General features: G+C 39.1%; 3 protein-coding genes across 3 annotated transcripts; 1 reads left to right on the top strand and 2 right to left on the bottom strand.

Moving 5' to 3' along the window:
- Positions 1-1,371: 1,371 nt before the first annotated feature.
- RB195_020561 (uncharacterized protein) lies at positions 1,372-5,318 on the top strand (the record flags this gene model as incomplete). Its single annotated transcript, XM_064188917.1, has 11 exons — positions 1,372-1,478; positions 1,729-1,837; positions 2,602-2,752; positions 3,007-3,101; positions 3,626-3,787; positions 3,875-3,929; positions 3,993-4,110; positions 4,503-4,627; positions 4,790-4,857; positions 5,085-5,171; positions 5,232-5,318. 11 exons carry the CDS (start codon positions 1,372-1,374, stop codon positions 5,316-5,318), a joined length of 1,164 nt encoding a protein of 387 aa, XP_064044798.1.
- Positions 5,319-6,342: 1,024 nt separating this feature from the next.
- Positions 6,343-12,940, bottom strand: RB195_020560 (uncharacterized protein; the record flags this gene model as incomplete). Its single annotated transcript, XM_064188916.1, has 15 exons — positions 6,343-6,393; positions 6,870-6,971; positions 7,027-7,197; positions 7,268-7,343; positions 7,407-7,528; positions 7,607-7,701; positions 7,918-8,011; positions 8,098-8,181; positions 8,297-8,399; positions 8,997-9,103; positions 10,628-10,783; positions 11,999-12,091; positions 12,235-12,368; positions 12,442-12,565; positions 12,893-12,940. The coding sequence occupies 15 exons, from the start codon at positions 12,938-12,940 to the stop codon at positions 6,343-6,345; spliced, it is 1,560 nt and encodes a 519-aa protein (XP_064044797.1).
- Positions 12,941-15,351: 2,411 nt separating this feature from the next.
- On the bottom strand, positions 15,352-16,359 carry RB195_020559 (uncharacterized protein; the record flags this gene model as incomplete). The annotated part of the gene is made up of 2 exons (XM_064188915.1): positions 15,352-15,596; positions 16,260-16,359. 2 exons carry the CDS (start codon positions 16,357-16,359, stop codon positions 15,352-15,354), a joined length of 345 nt encoding a protein of 114 aa, XP_064044796.1.

The raw sequence follows: 16,359 nt of genomic DNA, 5'->3' as shown, positions 1-16,359 counted from the left end.
TCAACCTAATAGTATACGACATTTCACCAGAATCAAACGAATAAACAAGGAAAGTGATTTGTAAAAAAAAATGGAAAGAATTTATTCATCAACCTAATAATCACCACTCAGTACAGGAACAGAGTTTAACGATACACAGTTTATTATTGTTTAAATTTTCAAACTGTTATCGAAGAAGTAATAGATAAGAGGATCAGCAGTAGCAAGTGATACGGAAAATATTTTGATGGAGCCAATCAAAATCAACAGGATGATGACGCAGTCGGTGTTGTCGGTGGCCATGAGTGGTTCTTATCCCGGTTCCAGATCAAATCGTTGACTATTTGCACGGTTTTCCTCTACGGTAACTTGATTATTTTATGTAGTAAACAGAATGGAAGAAAAGTACATAGCCCACTTCATCCTGCTTTTGCTGTGACTCTTCCCGAACTTGTTCTTAACATATATGTAGTGTTCGTTCTTTTTTTCGTAGATCTGAAGGATCCGTATCCTATACCACCGTATTATTGAGTATCGTTGATCAAACCGTGGATGGACAAGATTGATGGGATGGTTTTGATCAGCGTGCTGTGCTGTGTCATTGAACTTTTTCGCTTTAGAAAGGAATTCCTCATCAGATTTTTTTGTTTTTGGTTAATTAATTTCAATGCTCTTTTGCTTCTTAAATGTTTATTAAAGAAGCGGTTCTTTATCGAATAATATAACTTTATAATATATTTTGTTGTGCTGTATGTATTATTTTATAATGTATTTTATTATTTGTTTTTTATAAGTACCAATTTGGGCTAATTTATACTCTTTGTTTGGTAGTTTACTTCATGTTTTGCGGTTTTTTGTTCTTCACGAGCGTAGATATGAAACTCACAGCTCGATCAGAATAGTATAGGTAATTTTACAAAAATGACGGGTAAAACACTACAGAACCACTACAGAACGGAAACTATATGAGTTCCTGAATTCTTTAGTGTTTTCCCCATTCCATCCACATTTTTTAAACCTTTTCATTTTACATTTCCATACTTATTGCATATTTTTCAGACTCGTTGATTTATTATTGAGTTGCATGGACGTTTTTCCTCTCAATAAACTTCTATCTGCGTTCAATCCTGTTACACAAATAAATTTGATTGTATTTGAAGAGTGCTCAGACTGAATAGTTTTTTTTCTGATTCGGGGTTTTCCAGTCTGTTTAATATGTACATTTACGGATTTATAAGCCCAAGTACTCATGTTTATCCGAGCGACCGCAATACTTAGCAACAATTCGAGCCATCACCGCCGTCTGTCTTGGCGCAATCCTCACATTGCGGTTATCCGAGCGGAACATAACGTATATTTTTAAATTAATTTTTTAAAAATATTTAGGAAGAAATGAGCTCCCCCTTTGATTTCGATAGTGTTGATGCAGCTCTGAAAGAGGCATTAAAAGGGCCCGCCTACGAGGAAGTGCACAGAATCCTCTATGGAAGAAGTCATCCGTAAGCTGTTTTCTTTTAAATAATTAAATAAAATCAAACAAAAATTTACAAAAAAAAAATTAAAGTTAAAAATTTAAATTAAGTTAAAATTACAATACATACATAGATGTAATCGTTTCGTCCCTAACGAAAACGGTAGAGTAGAAATGGTAGAACTTTCTAACTTCTATACATATTCCAAAATCTTCTGCCTATTGATTTTTATATTTTTCAGCTTTTTTGTAGAATTTGATTTTGTCTTGAATTTCAGTGAACTTCAAATCCCGAAGGATGCCTTGGAAATAGCCACCAAGAACAACTTTGACATACGTGGATACGAAATCACTGCTGAACCAGAGCAATTGCGAGCACCACGAAAGGTATAGTTCTTATTAATTTTGTCGTCCACGGGTCCAGTAATCGCCACTGAATGATCGATATGATCGTTAGGGACGATCTTGACAACAAAAAAAAAGAACAAAATAGAAGGAAAAATCAGCGCCTGTGCAACAGAAGGTAGCGGAACAGTGGACATAGTGTAGCATCAAAACGACCAGTGTCTGTATCCGGCGTATCTGTCCTTGAGAGGATACATACAGTAGAAGGGAAACTACCGACAATTTATTTTTCAAATCCTGCTGTCCAATACCATTTGGTTGATTCGTTGCGGGACCTAGCCTTTTTGCACGAACATTCCCGGTGCTAAACGGGTGAAAATGTATTTTCGTTGCATAAAGCGTAAGTCTATTTTTAATTGAATTAATTTTGACAAATTACTACAAGATAGTAATGGACCCAGTCACGGCAAATTTCTCCGCTAGAGCGAGTTCAACCAGCTGGAACAATTCTAGTGCGCATAGTGGTCCGGAGCTCGGTGCAGTTGCGTGAGCGGACGCTGCCGAGGCGGCGCGGTTCAGATAGCGGCTGTGATCGAAGTGGGACCTTCACCAGCTTCACTGATCTCTCGTAACTCCCACCTCAATTGCATCTCTTCGAGCATTGGCGCGAATGCAGCTGCACTGATCTTGAGGATCTCGTTTTGATCCGGATATAGGGAGTTTGTTGGAGGATTCATAAGAAAAATGCTACTGAATATAATAACAGGTTCATTCGTTATACTGTCAAAGAATTGCCTATTCTTCAGGTCAAAGTGGCAGCCATTCAATTCTCGATTGTACTGCCGACGAACGCTCCAGTTGAGGAACAAAGAAAAGCGATCCATCAAAAGGTTGCCCATATGATCGATGCCGCTGTTCTTGCTGGAGCTAACATCATCTGCATGCACGAATTGTGGAGTATGTGTGCTTCATCTTTAATATTTTCACAGACTCCTTCATAAGAGAAAAAAATAGGGTAAAGAAGATGAGTTCGAAAAACATCCCGAGAAAAATGAATGAGTACATTCGTCGGCAAAAAAGAGCAATGTGATATTTTGTGCACAAAGCTGCAATTCGTTCCGCCCTTTTTGTTTTCTGGATTGCGAATGAGTTGCATTTGCAATTCCCGACACGAAATCACGTCTTTAAAATGATAGTGGTGATATTTTAAGCTATGCCATTTGCGTTCTGCACACGTGAACGACTTCCTTGGACAGAATTCGCAGAGTCGGCAGAGCACGGCCCATCAACCAAGTTTCTTAGTCAGGTAACGGAATTTTTGTAGAACATGAAAAATTAGGTTTTTCTACACTATTGTTTCCCTTTATCAATGTTTCATAAGCTATTTCTCCTGCGGAATGTCCCATTTGCACTTGAAACCAACGCGCGCTTCCCTATCTCGTTAATAGTTAAGGGCTCAGCCAGCTTGTAGCGGTCCCGGCAGGAAACAACATTGGTGGGGCGGTCTGTTTTTATGTAATCAAAATGGATGAGAACCAATTCCTCAAGAAATTTATTCTTCCTCATCCGTTCTGATCAGTTAAAAATCACTGGAAGTCTGAATAATCGGTTAAAATCAGTTTCCTTGTGTTTTTCTTTTCGCAGTAGGCCACCGTTAGGGCCTATAGTTTCACTGAGAACTCATTTTAGATTAGCCTTTGAGATTCTGCGCCCGTATTCTGCCTACTTTTAAATAAGACTTATACGCAACAGTAACTAAGTGAAGCAGGATTGTATTGTAAAGTAATGACACCGTCCTGTGCATTTATCTTCTGTTGCGTTGTCTTACAGATAGCTGCAAAATATGGAGTTGTCATTGTGTCTTCGATCCTAGAAAGAGACGAATCGAAAGACGATGTTCTCTGGAATGCCGCTGTCGTCATCTCAAACTCGGGAAAAGTTATCGGTAAAAGTCGTAAGAATCACATTCCAAGGATCGGTGACTTCTCTGAGGTGAGCGGACGATTTCAATATTTTCTTCTCTTTGACAACATTTATCGATAGTACCAATACTTCATAAATCAATGTTTTGATTTGTAGTCAACGTATTACATGGAATCAACTCTTGGTCATCCTGTTTTTGATACTGCTTTTGGTATGTTTGCCTTTCCCAAGAACTTTATTCGAAGTAGCAGTACCTCCATGTGAAATATTTTAGGAAAAATTGCCATAAACGTGTGCTACGGTCGCCACCACCCTCAGAATTGGATGATGTATGCGTTAAATGGCGCTGAGATTATTTTCAACCCTTGCGCTGAAGTGGTTGAGAATTTAAGGTAGAAGGATCGTTGAGTAGTTTTCCATATTTAATTTCACCTTTCTGTGGGGTCGGTTCATGATGGATAGACTCCGGATGCATATTTATCCGGGCGGCAGCGATGTGCGTTTGATTGGAGCAGGACAAAGACAGAGCAAGCGTGTGTCAGTGTGCGCAGAAGATATGTGAACGTGGCTCTGAGCGTCGCTGTCACCCAACAACTACAGCCACATCGATGGTACTGTAGCAGTTACTGTTCGAACACTGGCAAAAAGACTATAAGAACCAGGATTGCCCCTACGGTACAGTGAAGCCGTTGGTGGAAGTTAGACATTAGTTAAGCCTGAAGTGGGAGAATTTCATTGTTCTATTTCAATCCAGTCCGGAAGATCCGACAAAACTTCTTTTAAGTGAACCAATGTGGGCAATTGAAGCTCGCAGTGCAGCTATCGCCAACCATTGCTTTACCGTCCCTATCAACAGGGTTGGAAGGGAATCTTTCCCGAACGAGTTCACATCGGGAGACGGACGTACAGGTAACTCTGACTTTGTTAACACAAACGACTGCGAAATGCAGACGAAACAGTTCATTTTTGTTGAAGAGGACGTCAATTAATTCACGAGGTTGAAGTTAAAGAAAGTACAGGTAGACAACGGCTTCAAGGAAGCACTTTGACTAGTTCTTGTTCGGATTTCAGCTCATAAGGAGATCGGTCAATTCTACGGTAGCGCTTACGTTGCTGCACCAGATGGAAGTCGCACTCCAGTCAGTTGTTCTTCTCCATTTCCATTAAATATGTTGTGTTACCTACAAATTCACAAATACTGAACATTTTTTGATATTCATAACAAGTTCTGCTAATTGTTTTGCACCGGAAGATCGTGATGCGGTGACGTGTTGACGCGCTGCGATCCTTCTGTACAACTCAAATCCTTTGAGAGGTTCTAAAGTTGCTCAAATTATAACATCAATAGTATCCTGATTTTCTACAGGGACTTTCCCGTACGAAGGACGGCGTGCTCGTAGTCGAAATCGATCTGAATTTGTGCAGGCAAACAAAAGACCACCTTTGTTTCAGGGTATCATTCACCTATAAATTCTCTAAAAGCGAATCAAAATGAAAATCCTCTACTTTTCAGATGACCCAGCGTTTGGACCTTTACGCGAAGAGCATTACGGCTGCAGCCGACCCCAATTACAAGCCAGACATCCACCGAGAGAAGTGATCACCAACAGTAGATTGTCTAGTTCTTTGGGATAAAATGAATCTTACAGTTTAGTCTGGTTTTTTTTATAAGGCTAAAGAAAATAACAGCGTTTCTAAGTGATAAGTTGTTGTGCAAATATTGTTCAAATATTCGGGTTTACTAGCTATCAGAAAGCGAAATATTGGAGGAGAAAAAAGATGGGACTGATGGAAGTTTTAAAGCAGCACGTGCACTAAAGCAAGGCCGAATAGAAGAATAAAGATTCCGAGAAACGAACATCTCAGCACTGGATAATCCACAACTAGCCATCATATGCTCGTGGCAGCGCATCAAACTTTTTTCTTTAGACGTTTCCTTCTCCTACTTGTTATACACTATCACTTCCTATGAATAAATATTCAATGCTAGCAACTCTACCGCAGAAGAAACAAAATCTTTGAAGTCAACGCAATGTCATGATATTCTTGTCTCCGCAAGTTTAGGAGAACGGGAGTCTGCCGCACTTACCAACTTTTATGTCATACTCATTAAAGTGAACTTAAAATTCCACAGAGATAATCAGTGCACAATTGTTACAGTTCTCAAAAAAATTAGGGATTTCCAAGTCTGACCAGTTGTTTTGTGTCTGTATTCGGCGAGTGGAAGTAGGAGATTTGTGTGGTTTGGACCCGCACACTCACTCAACTTCGTCCTCAGCTCCTGCAGATTGCGTGCCATAATGATATCCATCGATCAAAACCAGTTCAGACGAACTTTATAGAAGTAAAAAGTAACGGAGCAGAAGTTTAGAGAGGATGAAAAACAACTGTACATATTTATCCAATAAGAAAAGCCTTCTCATTTCTAATAGTGTATCTTAAGACACAATAAAATACGATGTTGTCGATGATGTTAGTCTGCTTTCACACATAATAAATCTAAGTTGTTGAGCAAATTTTGATTAGGTACCGTCTTTGAGGTATTAGTCTGATAAGGTAAATTTTTTCAGAGATATGTCCAGAGTGTCTGCAACGTGTTGCTTGGAAGGCCGTAAGATACCGCATCAGTGTTGATTCAGTTTCGCTTGGCCCATTGGTTTCAAATTTTCAGAGACCTGGAAATGCAAAGAGTACATGACATCTGAGGGTGTTTCTGTGGAGTAAAAAAGTGAAAAAAAATAATGAAGGGTGGAAACTTCAGTAATAATGACTTTGTTCTGTAGTTATATTACTTTCTGTACTCTCGGATTTTGCTTAGTGCTCAGCAATTTGTGTTTATATCAACATTGGAGTTCAAATGTCAAACACCCAATGGAGTCTTGATAACATGTCCAGATCAAACATTGACAAAAGAAACTAATACATGCTTAACATGCGTTTAAATGATTAAAAAAAAAACGAATATTAAAAATTTTAGATGAGAAAGGAGTAGAAGATCAAACAATTACATGTTTACAACCAATTTATAAAGTTCTTTCACCTGTTTCTGCTTTATCTTACCTTTATATTATCTCGAATAGCTACTGATAGTCGATGAATATAACTATTTAAGTTGCTAACAGAGCTGTGAGTACAGTAAAGCAAAGTCTACCTTGAAAGGAGCTCCAGTTACTTTCTTGATATCCTCTACACTGAGATCAGATCGCACTTCAATTAACGTAAGTCCCGTTTGTTTGTCAACATCAAATACAGCCTTAAATATCCGAAATGGATTCTTTTTAATGGACAACGAGACCTGATTAACCTACCATATCGGTGATAATTCTGGACGTAACATGCTTTCCAGTAAGTGGTAAGTCGCAAATCGGCAAAATTTTCGATTCACCGTTCTTCGAACAATGTTCCATCGTAACAATTACTCGAGCTCCAGGAGCTGAGACCAAATCCATCGCTCCGCCCATTCCTTTTACTAGTTTACCCTAAATAGCTAAACATTTCAGTTTGTCGGGGGAATAATTGCAGCAGCAAGTACACTATGTGCAAACCTACTGGAATCATCCAGTTAGCTAAATCGCCGAATTGTGAAACTTGAAGTGCGCCAAGAACTGTAATATCCATATGGGATCTGCAACAATAGAATTCAGGAATGTAGTTCTGTACCAGAAATAGAAATCGTGCCGATTCTCACCCTCGAATCATTGCGAAAGACTCGTCGCTACCAAATATGGAAGCTCCTTTAAGCAGGGTGATCGTTTCCTTGCCAGCGTTAATGAGATCTGGGTCTTCTTTTCCCTTTCGAGGATAAGGACCCTGAAAACAATAAATAAAATGTGGATTCTGATTTACAAAAGAAAGAAAAGCTGTTTGGTTCAATTTGGACTTGCTTACCACGCCTATTACACCATTCTCGCTTTGAAGATGAACTTTAATTCCATCAGGGATGTAGTTTGGACAGAGAGTAGGGATACCGATGCCCAAATTAACTGGAATACAGTTTCCAATAGAATTCCACTATGTCAATAGCACAATTTGTTCTTAGATTTGAATTTGAAAATTTGTGAAGATTCAGCTTGTCAATGAATAGGCACAACAAAGTAGTAATCAGTAATCAAACAATCTCAAAAAATGAAAGAGAAACTTTTTATTCTTCACGTAGTCGCATACAAAAAAATTGTCAGAGAAAAATGTCTCGAACTGACCGTACATTCCATCGCGGAATTCGAGCGCTGCTCGTGCAGCGATAATTTCACGACTTCTTCCAGCAGCCGACGTAGCTGGTTTCACAGGTCCTTCCTTTAAAAAAAATCACATTCCGATATTTATGTGATATCAAAGAAAAAGGGAAGAAATAACAGAAAAACACTCGCAAATACACATACCGAAGCGAACATAGGCCTTTCAATAGGCTTCTTATAGCCTTTTCCTAAAACAATTCGGTCGCAATATATGGAGGGAATATGAACCTGAAGTAAAGAGAAGAAACTTGCAGTGGACGTAAGAAAAAGAGATAAAAAAGGCGCAGGAAGACAGAAAATTCTTTCTGTAGGTTGTTACAAATAAATAAATAAAAAGACCCACATCGATGGGATCAATGACGCCGGGTTCCACGATCTCCTCCACCTCAACGATGGTGCATTTACTTGCTTTGCACATAGCGTTGTTGAAGTTTCCGGCTGTTAACCTTAGATTGATGTGAATTTAACGGACTCACAAAGGATGTTCCGATAGTTAAAGTGTTGCTGAAGTAACACTGGAACAAATACAATTCTTCAAGGATAAGGAATATCTGTTGGGGTAGACTTCACTTCAATTTGTTTTCACATACCTCGAGCATAAACTTCCCTAGCACCAATTTTCCTCAAATAATGCATACGAGAAAGCTGCGCATAGTGATTCGACTGATTGCAAAAGAAAAACGAAAGATGAAGGAATTAGTGGATCACGAATTTTCGCATGTAAATGAATATAATTAAAAAGCCAATTTTTGCAAAAATGTGCAACTATTACAAATAGTTTTCATAAAAATGTCCTCCTTGAACGAAGAAGAATTGGCTTACAAGATTTTCAAAGGAAAAGAAATCCCGCTCATCACTTGTTATTCAATGGAACTTTCAATGGAAAATTTGTGTTAAGGGTAGGACGACACCTATACATATAACTTATGAATGAAAACCTATTTCCATTAGAAACAAGAAGGATTCTTTAACGAGAAAATATTTATTGTTTATTGAAATTTATTGCTATTTGTTTGTTGAAATGATTCTCGAAGGAACGGTACCTAAACTGGATGTTTCCGAGTTTGTCTGCTCGCCAAGCTTTTATGAGAGCGTAGTCTCCCCAGATGGCTTCCTCCATAACATAATTATTCCCATTGAAAACGCGAGTCTGAAGAGTTCTGTCTGTGAAGTAATCTCAGACTTTAAAAATTTCCTTTTGGGAACAGAAATGCATCCTGTGAGATGTTCTGAAATGTTTTTGATGCCAAAAATCGATCTTAGAACTGTGAAGAATGACGCATACGTTTTTCTCTATAACCGCCTGGTGCGTTCCAGTATAGCAAGGCCTCCACTAGGGCATATAGTCGAGTCAAAACGACATGAAGCACGATGCAGTTGCGTAAGCGGTTGCGCTCAAAGCGGCGCGGTGGAGGTAGCGGTTGGAATCGAGGTAAGTGCAGCAATGAACGGTGGTAACAAGGGTCCTCACTGGATCCGATACGCCATGCTCAACCGCACCGATTCGAGCGCAACCGCCTACGCAACTGCACCGTGCTTCATGTCGTTTTGACTCTACTATATTTTAGCCAACGGAGGCGTGTGAGCTGTGGCTGACGCATTGTTGCGTTGCGGCACATACAAGAGGTATAGTTGGGTCAAAGCTACCTAAAGCTCGGTGCAATTGCGTAAGTAGCTGCCCTCGAAGCGTTGGGATGGAGCGAATCGCAAAGCTTCGAGGGCAGCTACTTACGGTTAGGATCGAGAGGAATCGCTTACGAGCACCACTCATCGCTGAAGTTCGTTATGGTCCAACGTCGATACCAATCGCCACCGCCCTCTATGAGCGCAGCTTCGAGCGCTTACGCAACTCCACGGAGTCTAATTGGTAGAGTTGATTTGACTCGACTGTACCTCTTCGTTAGGTTAACACCACGTCCACGTTAAAACCATTACCGAACATCAGCTCATTACCCGAAAATGCTTCGTAGCCAAAAATTCCCTTTGCTTCACTGCTATATCTTTATTTTTTCAGTGTTTCTCTTCTAGGGTCAAGCAGAGTTCAAGACCGTCACTGGTTCTCAACTGGTGAAAGAGCAGTATGAAAAAAGAGATAAAAACAACAAAAAAAAAACACGTATTATGTCCTCTTGCTTATCCTAATCCGATTCCATTCCTAATTCCTACGTTTGGGGTACCGTCGCAGCTTTTTCTGAACTGCAGGGTACCTTATCAATGCGTTGACTTTCCTTCTGCCCTGCCCCAATTGAACACACGTTGCGATCGTTCGAGCAAACATAAGTATTGGTGTTTATGTGCGTCTTACTGTCATGAATAAATAAATACAAACTATGCTCCAAAGACTTCAGCTGCAAAACTTCTGCAAGTGTGAAAAAGTCAAAGAAAAACCAACAGATACATAGTCTGGTCAAAAGTACATGAAGCAAGCAAGCTGCAGTTGCGTAAGTGGTTGCGCTCGAAGCAGTGCGGTGGAGCGTAGCAGTTAGGATCGAGTGAAGACTCCTGCTAGCACCGTCCATTGCTGCACTTCGCGATGGTCCTACCTCGATTACAACCGCTATCTCCACCGCGCCGCTAGGAGCACAATCGCTTAAGCAGCGGCACAATGCTTCATGTCTAACTTCTTGACTGTACTATACATTCTCAAAGTAAAAAGCATCTTTTTTTAACTCACCTCTTTGGCTTTACTTTCGATCTCAATCTTTCCCTTCTCTGTTTTGCTGTACTTAATTGGGGCACCGCCTTCCTGGATTAATGTCCCGTAACCAGTCGGCGTGTAAAAAGCTGGTATACCGGCTCCAGCCGCTCGAATCCTTTCAGCCAAAGTTCCCTAAAATGTCCTATCATCAATCTGATGATCCCATCAACCTTACTGACTGGGCACTAATCAATGTGATAGATAAGAAAACTATTTGTTGCATAAGATCACTGATCACAGCTGATAAGAACCGAACCGGTTTCTCAGAAAGAATGCAAATTATTCTTCTCAAACGGGGTCCACAGAGATTACTGCAGGTCGAGTACAGAAGCAAACGTTAAGGGACAGTTATTCATGAGAAAGAAAAATCCAATCCTGCTATTCTTTTTTTTTTTTTGTAAAATCTCGTTAGTTTCCGGTCCCCCCTCTTCATTTCGATCTCACCACAACAACAAAAACATTCGCCCCGCTATTTGAAGAAAAAAAAACTTTCTCCAGAGTCCCGAAACCAATGAATGAAACCCTCCTCTAGATCTCTAGGCGCAGATCAGCGAATTCTTTGAGTTGATTGGAATACGAGGTACTGTAGTCAAAACGATATTAAGCGCGGTGCAATTGCGCTTGAAAAGGAGCGATGGAGCGTAGCGGCTAGGACCGTTCACTGCTGCAGTTCGCGATGGTCCTACGTCGATTACAACCTCCATCTTCATCGCGCCGCTTCGAACGCAACCGCTTACGCAAGCGCACCGTGATTCGTGTCGTTCTGACCCACTCTACGCAAGGATCACCGGTTTGATGCGTCATAAGCAGAATGGCGAAAAACGCAACATTCTTTATCTGGAAAAATTGCGCAGTCTTCATCTCACAATTTGAGAAACTGGAAAAAAAAACACGTAGTTTTGTGTCAATGCCTACGGAACATATGTGTGGATAGTTTACTAATGTTAGTGTATTCAGTCAGCGATGTGTCTTTTTTGGCATATCATGTGTTGAAGTGTCAAGACGATGTGAAGCATTGTGAAATTGAGGCGATCGCGCTGGGACCGTCGCCTGCTACAGTCAAACTGCAGAGATGAGCGATGGTCCACCTCGATCGCTGCCGCTTACGCCACTACATCAAGTATCAGATCGTTTTGAGTCAATTGAGCTTGAAAACGAAATCTCGAAAGAGAAAAAAGCGTGCGAGAGCAGTAACAAAGTAAGGGTACACATACACACAAGGAGATCATTCCGATATAGAATTGTCATTCTTTTCCGGCCACGTGTAACTGATCCTGTTTCTTTTCCCTCTTTCATAAATTTCTATTGACGGACAATATGACCTCGAGATACTTCCCCAACACTAACCTGAGGAGTGAATTCGAGTTCAAGCTCTCCGGAAAGATATTGTCGTGCGAACTCTGCGTTCTCGCCTACGTATGAAGAAATCATTTTCTTAATCTGAAAAAAGAAGCAATAGTTGTAATGTAGAGCTGTCCAGCAGCACTAGAACCTCTTTCCACAATTACAGAAATAATGCGGACTTATAAGTGTTCTCAATATTTTTCAAATTTAAGAAAACTTGATCTAGTAATAAGTATAACCTGTCGAGTTTTTAACAAGATCCCGAGACCCCAATCGTCCACTCCAGCATTATTTGAGACGCAGGTTAATCCTTTCTGACCCGTTCCGCTTAGAGCGTTAATCAAATTCTCAGGAATTCCACACAATCCAAATCCTAAAATTATGTCCTTTAATCAAAGAAAAAAAAAAACTAGACATCTAGTCGTTGGAATGCAAAGCCTCCGTACCTCCAACAAGCAGTTTCGAGTTGTCCGGAATATCCTGAACAGCTTCCTTAGCACTGGCGTAAATTTTTACATTAAGAGGTGAAGATGTGGCAAAATTGTTTTGGATGATAAAAATCGGTCGGATCTGAAAGTAGACACGGTTCAACCTTTCGCTTCCAAGTGTACAAGTGATTTTTTGGTGAAAAATAAGGATGACGAAATGTAGACTAATGGCTACATGCTTGATTCTCTCATATGTAGCCTTTACCAGCTTTATAGTCCCACATGTTGCCGCCTTACGACCACTGCGGGGCGGCTGCACTGATCGATACGATTGGTTAGGTAGGGAATGCAAGCATACAAATGAATCAGCGAAGTCGTATCGTTTACTGTAGCCGCGCAGAAACGACAACTCAACAACAACAACAATAATAATAAAATAACAAAACAACAATAATAGGATCGACTATACCTTCGGGGAGAGTCTGAGAGGGTTGGCTAATCGTGACAAGACCACCATTCTCTGCTCTGGTACCTAAATTGAAATATTTGGAATAGCTAATTTTTTTTTGGTAAGTATTTTAAACCGGCGACTATCTTAAATACATTTTTTGTGGAACTCCAATCAAAGTCAACCATTTAATTGACAATTGCGGTGGTTTCTCTCTCTCTCTACGTTTCCTGTCAGTGTCCAGAATCCACTAACACAGCAATCAGAAAAAAAAACAGTTCAAAACATATATAGAGTACATAGTGTAGTACAATAGACCCGTTTGATTCTATTCGAATAAATTCTCGAGTCATTCGACCATTCATATATAACGACAACGAACCCCAAACATAAAATTTGGATCAAATAAACATTTCACCGAAGAATCAAAGCAGGGCGAAGATTAGTCTCGTTAGAAACTAATAATTTGTAGCCATGGATTTTTCCTTCCATGGCTATACGGTTGAAACGAGTGGTTTAATGAAGCTTCATGCCATGATCAAGGATGGGAACTTCAGAATTGGGAATTAGAGGAAAGAACTAGGTGAAGGAACAGTCAGAAATTATTTTTAGTGGAAAAAAGCCACTAGAACACTTGTTCGAAAGCATCACCCATATAACGAAACTAAAAAGAGTCCAAAATCAAATATTTGACTTATCTATCATGATTTATTCCATTTGTTATATAAACAAAAGAGGGACTCGCTACGATTCTTCAGTGGACTGAGGAAGGCAGCAACAATTTCTAATTGAAAAATTGCATAGGCGCCTTTAGTTGAGAAAACATTCAGCCATATAGTGGAAATTAGATGGGACCTCACTGCTTGCAATTTGAAAAAAAAAACAAATTGATTCACTGAAGCATTAACATCAATCGTGCACTCCAAATTATATCAGAGAACATAGAAAAGAAAAATTTCTATTTTTTTACAGTACTGCTTTCGAAGCAACTATTATTAAGAGTTACTTTGCCTCAGATGGTAGCAGCTTAAAGGCATCACTCCACGAATCTGAATCGGTACGGATTTCAGGTGGAGTATTCGTATACGGCATAATAGATTATGGGGAGGGGAGCGATTCCGTCCATTTCTTCCTAATTGCCGTAAAAAACGGCCCGGAAGATACTAATTCGGGCGTTCTGGCGCACTATTTTCCACAAGGAGTTCGACTGGCGCCGTATCTTCCGGGCCTTTTTTTACGGTATGAAATGGACGGGATCACCCTCCTCTCCCTAATCTACTATCCCTTATAAGAATACTCCACCTGAAATCTGCACCACCTCAGATTCGTGGGCTGATGCCTTTAAAGGAGAAAGAAGAAAGAAATGAGAAGTTGAGTTGTTCATTATTACGAAAAAGTAGGATTTTCGAGGAAACCTCATCCAGGACAGAATTTTGTTCCAAAAATAGTGTTTAAATAATAGAGGCAGAAATAATAAAGGCGTTCTTAAATAATAATGGTGCTAAGACTATTCATTTTAAAAAAAAAAGCACCTTAAAAGATAAGTCCGCTTTCATTTTTGCGGGAAAACACACATGATTTGTTGTTACCCCTCTCACTCCTTTCCTTTTTCGCCTTTTTTCGTTTTCTAACGTTCCTAAAGTTTTCTAACAAGTTCTTTTTTTCAAATTTAAACAACAAAATGTTATAACAAACTGAGTTAGGCAATTTACTGATAGCGATGATGATTTACTGATAGCGCTCACTTTGTCAGGCGGACTTATCCATGGGCGGATTTATCCACGGAATTTTGGGGTAATTATTTTCCCCAATCATGCCCATATTTATTCTTCTGTTTCCTCTCTTCCTTCTTCTTTTTGGCTCTTTTTATTTATTTTCGCTTTCCGTTCATTTCGCATTTGTCACAAATGTTTCCTTACCCCCTATATTTCCCAACATTATGGATTCTACCTGATATTTTTTCTCAGACATTTATACAACTACAGAAAATATTGTGACAGGAATAAGGAGATAAAAGATTCATAGAAAAAAACCACTACTGTACAAAATAATCTCAGATGAAGTTTTCTGATAATACGTCTTGAATAAAAAAATGCTGAGTTACGAGTTCATAAGAAAACGCATGGATTCCAACGAGCATTGAAATTATTTGCTGGAAAAGGACTATGGAAAATAATTGAGACCACCAAAATGTGATGCCACAAGATGTTACGTTGCTGTTAAAACGTTGTTATGCTAAAATTCGAGCATGTAGAAAATTTTGGGAATATTCCACGAAGAGAAGAAAGTCGATAAGGGTGTATAGAAATCAAAATGGGTGGTGGGCTTGCCCCACGTGGACGTACCTCCGGTGTTTTTCATCCATAAATTGATGAGCGGTGATAAAAAGTCTGGGCACATAATTAAAAAAAAAGTTGACCGTTCGTTTTCAGCTGTTTATGACGAGAAATTGGTAATAATACTAATATTAATACTAATACTCATATTGCCAATAATAAGGATAAGAATAATAATAGCAATAGTAATAATAGTAATAATAGCAATAGTAATAATAATAATAATAATAATAATAATAATAATAATAATAATAATAATAATAATAATAATAATAATAATAATAATAATAATAATAATAATAATAATAATAATAATAATAATAATAATAATAATAATAATAATAATAATAATAATAATAATAATAATAATAATAATAATAATAATAATGCTATAGATGAAGAAGAACTCAGCTAACGCAAAAAGACAGCGAAGAAATTGTTGATAAGAAGGGAGATTAAACGGCAGAGATCAGTTCATAATGGGCGGGGCTTACGCTGATGGTCCGATTTAATGAATTTTTAGGAGGAAGCAATAAAATAGCATAGCTTAGCATGAAGTAGTTTCTAAAGAATAAGAAAGCATGAGTTCTGGAGTAAAAACAGTAGGAATACTTATGTGAAACACTAACTAGAACTACTCCATTCTTTTCTTTCTTCTACGAAAGAAAATTCCAAAGAATTTGCCCGAGAAAAAAAAGTACGCGAAAAAAATCGGTGACGAGCCGAAAAGTGTGTCGATGCTGTGCAACTGTTTGTGCGATGTGAGCGCGGGAGCCGCGAAGGACGTTGAGATCAGAGGTCGCGGTCTCCATACGTTGGCGAAATGTCGATCGAAATTGTGTGTTCGGCGTAGCGAAGAGCGGAGAAATCGAGAATTCAGGAAGGACGTATTGATTTTTTTCTTTGCTCTCGCAAAAATCACATCTTTACTGTGCTTTCTTATAGATTTTTATTTGGATTTCCTTGTGCTTTTTTTTTCATTTTCGTGCAAATCATGGAAATTGTGGTTAGAAATGGGACAATTTTTGCGCAACCACTCGCTCAATACTTACTCAGACACATAGATTCATTTTCACTGATCCTTCCTGATCTCAACTCCGTTTCCAGTCGTTCCTTTCCCTCATAATTAGCATTTAATCTTTTTGACGACAT

Source organism: Necator americanus, chromosome II (assembly GCF_031761385.1).
Source record: "Necator americanus strain Aroian chromosome II, whole genome shotgun sequence".
NCBI classification, from domain to species: domain Eukaryota; kingdom Metazoa; phylum Nematoda; class Chromadorea; order Rhabditida; family Ancylostomatidae; genus Necator; species Necator americanus.
This window is presented reverse-complemented; position numbering and strand designations above follow the sequence as displayed.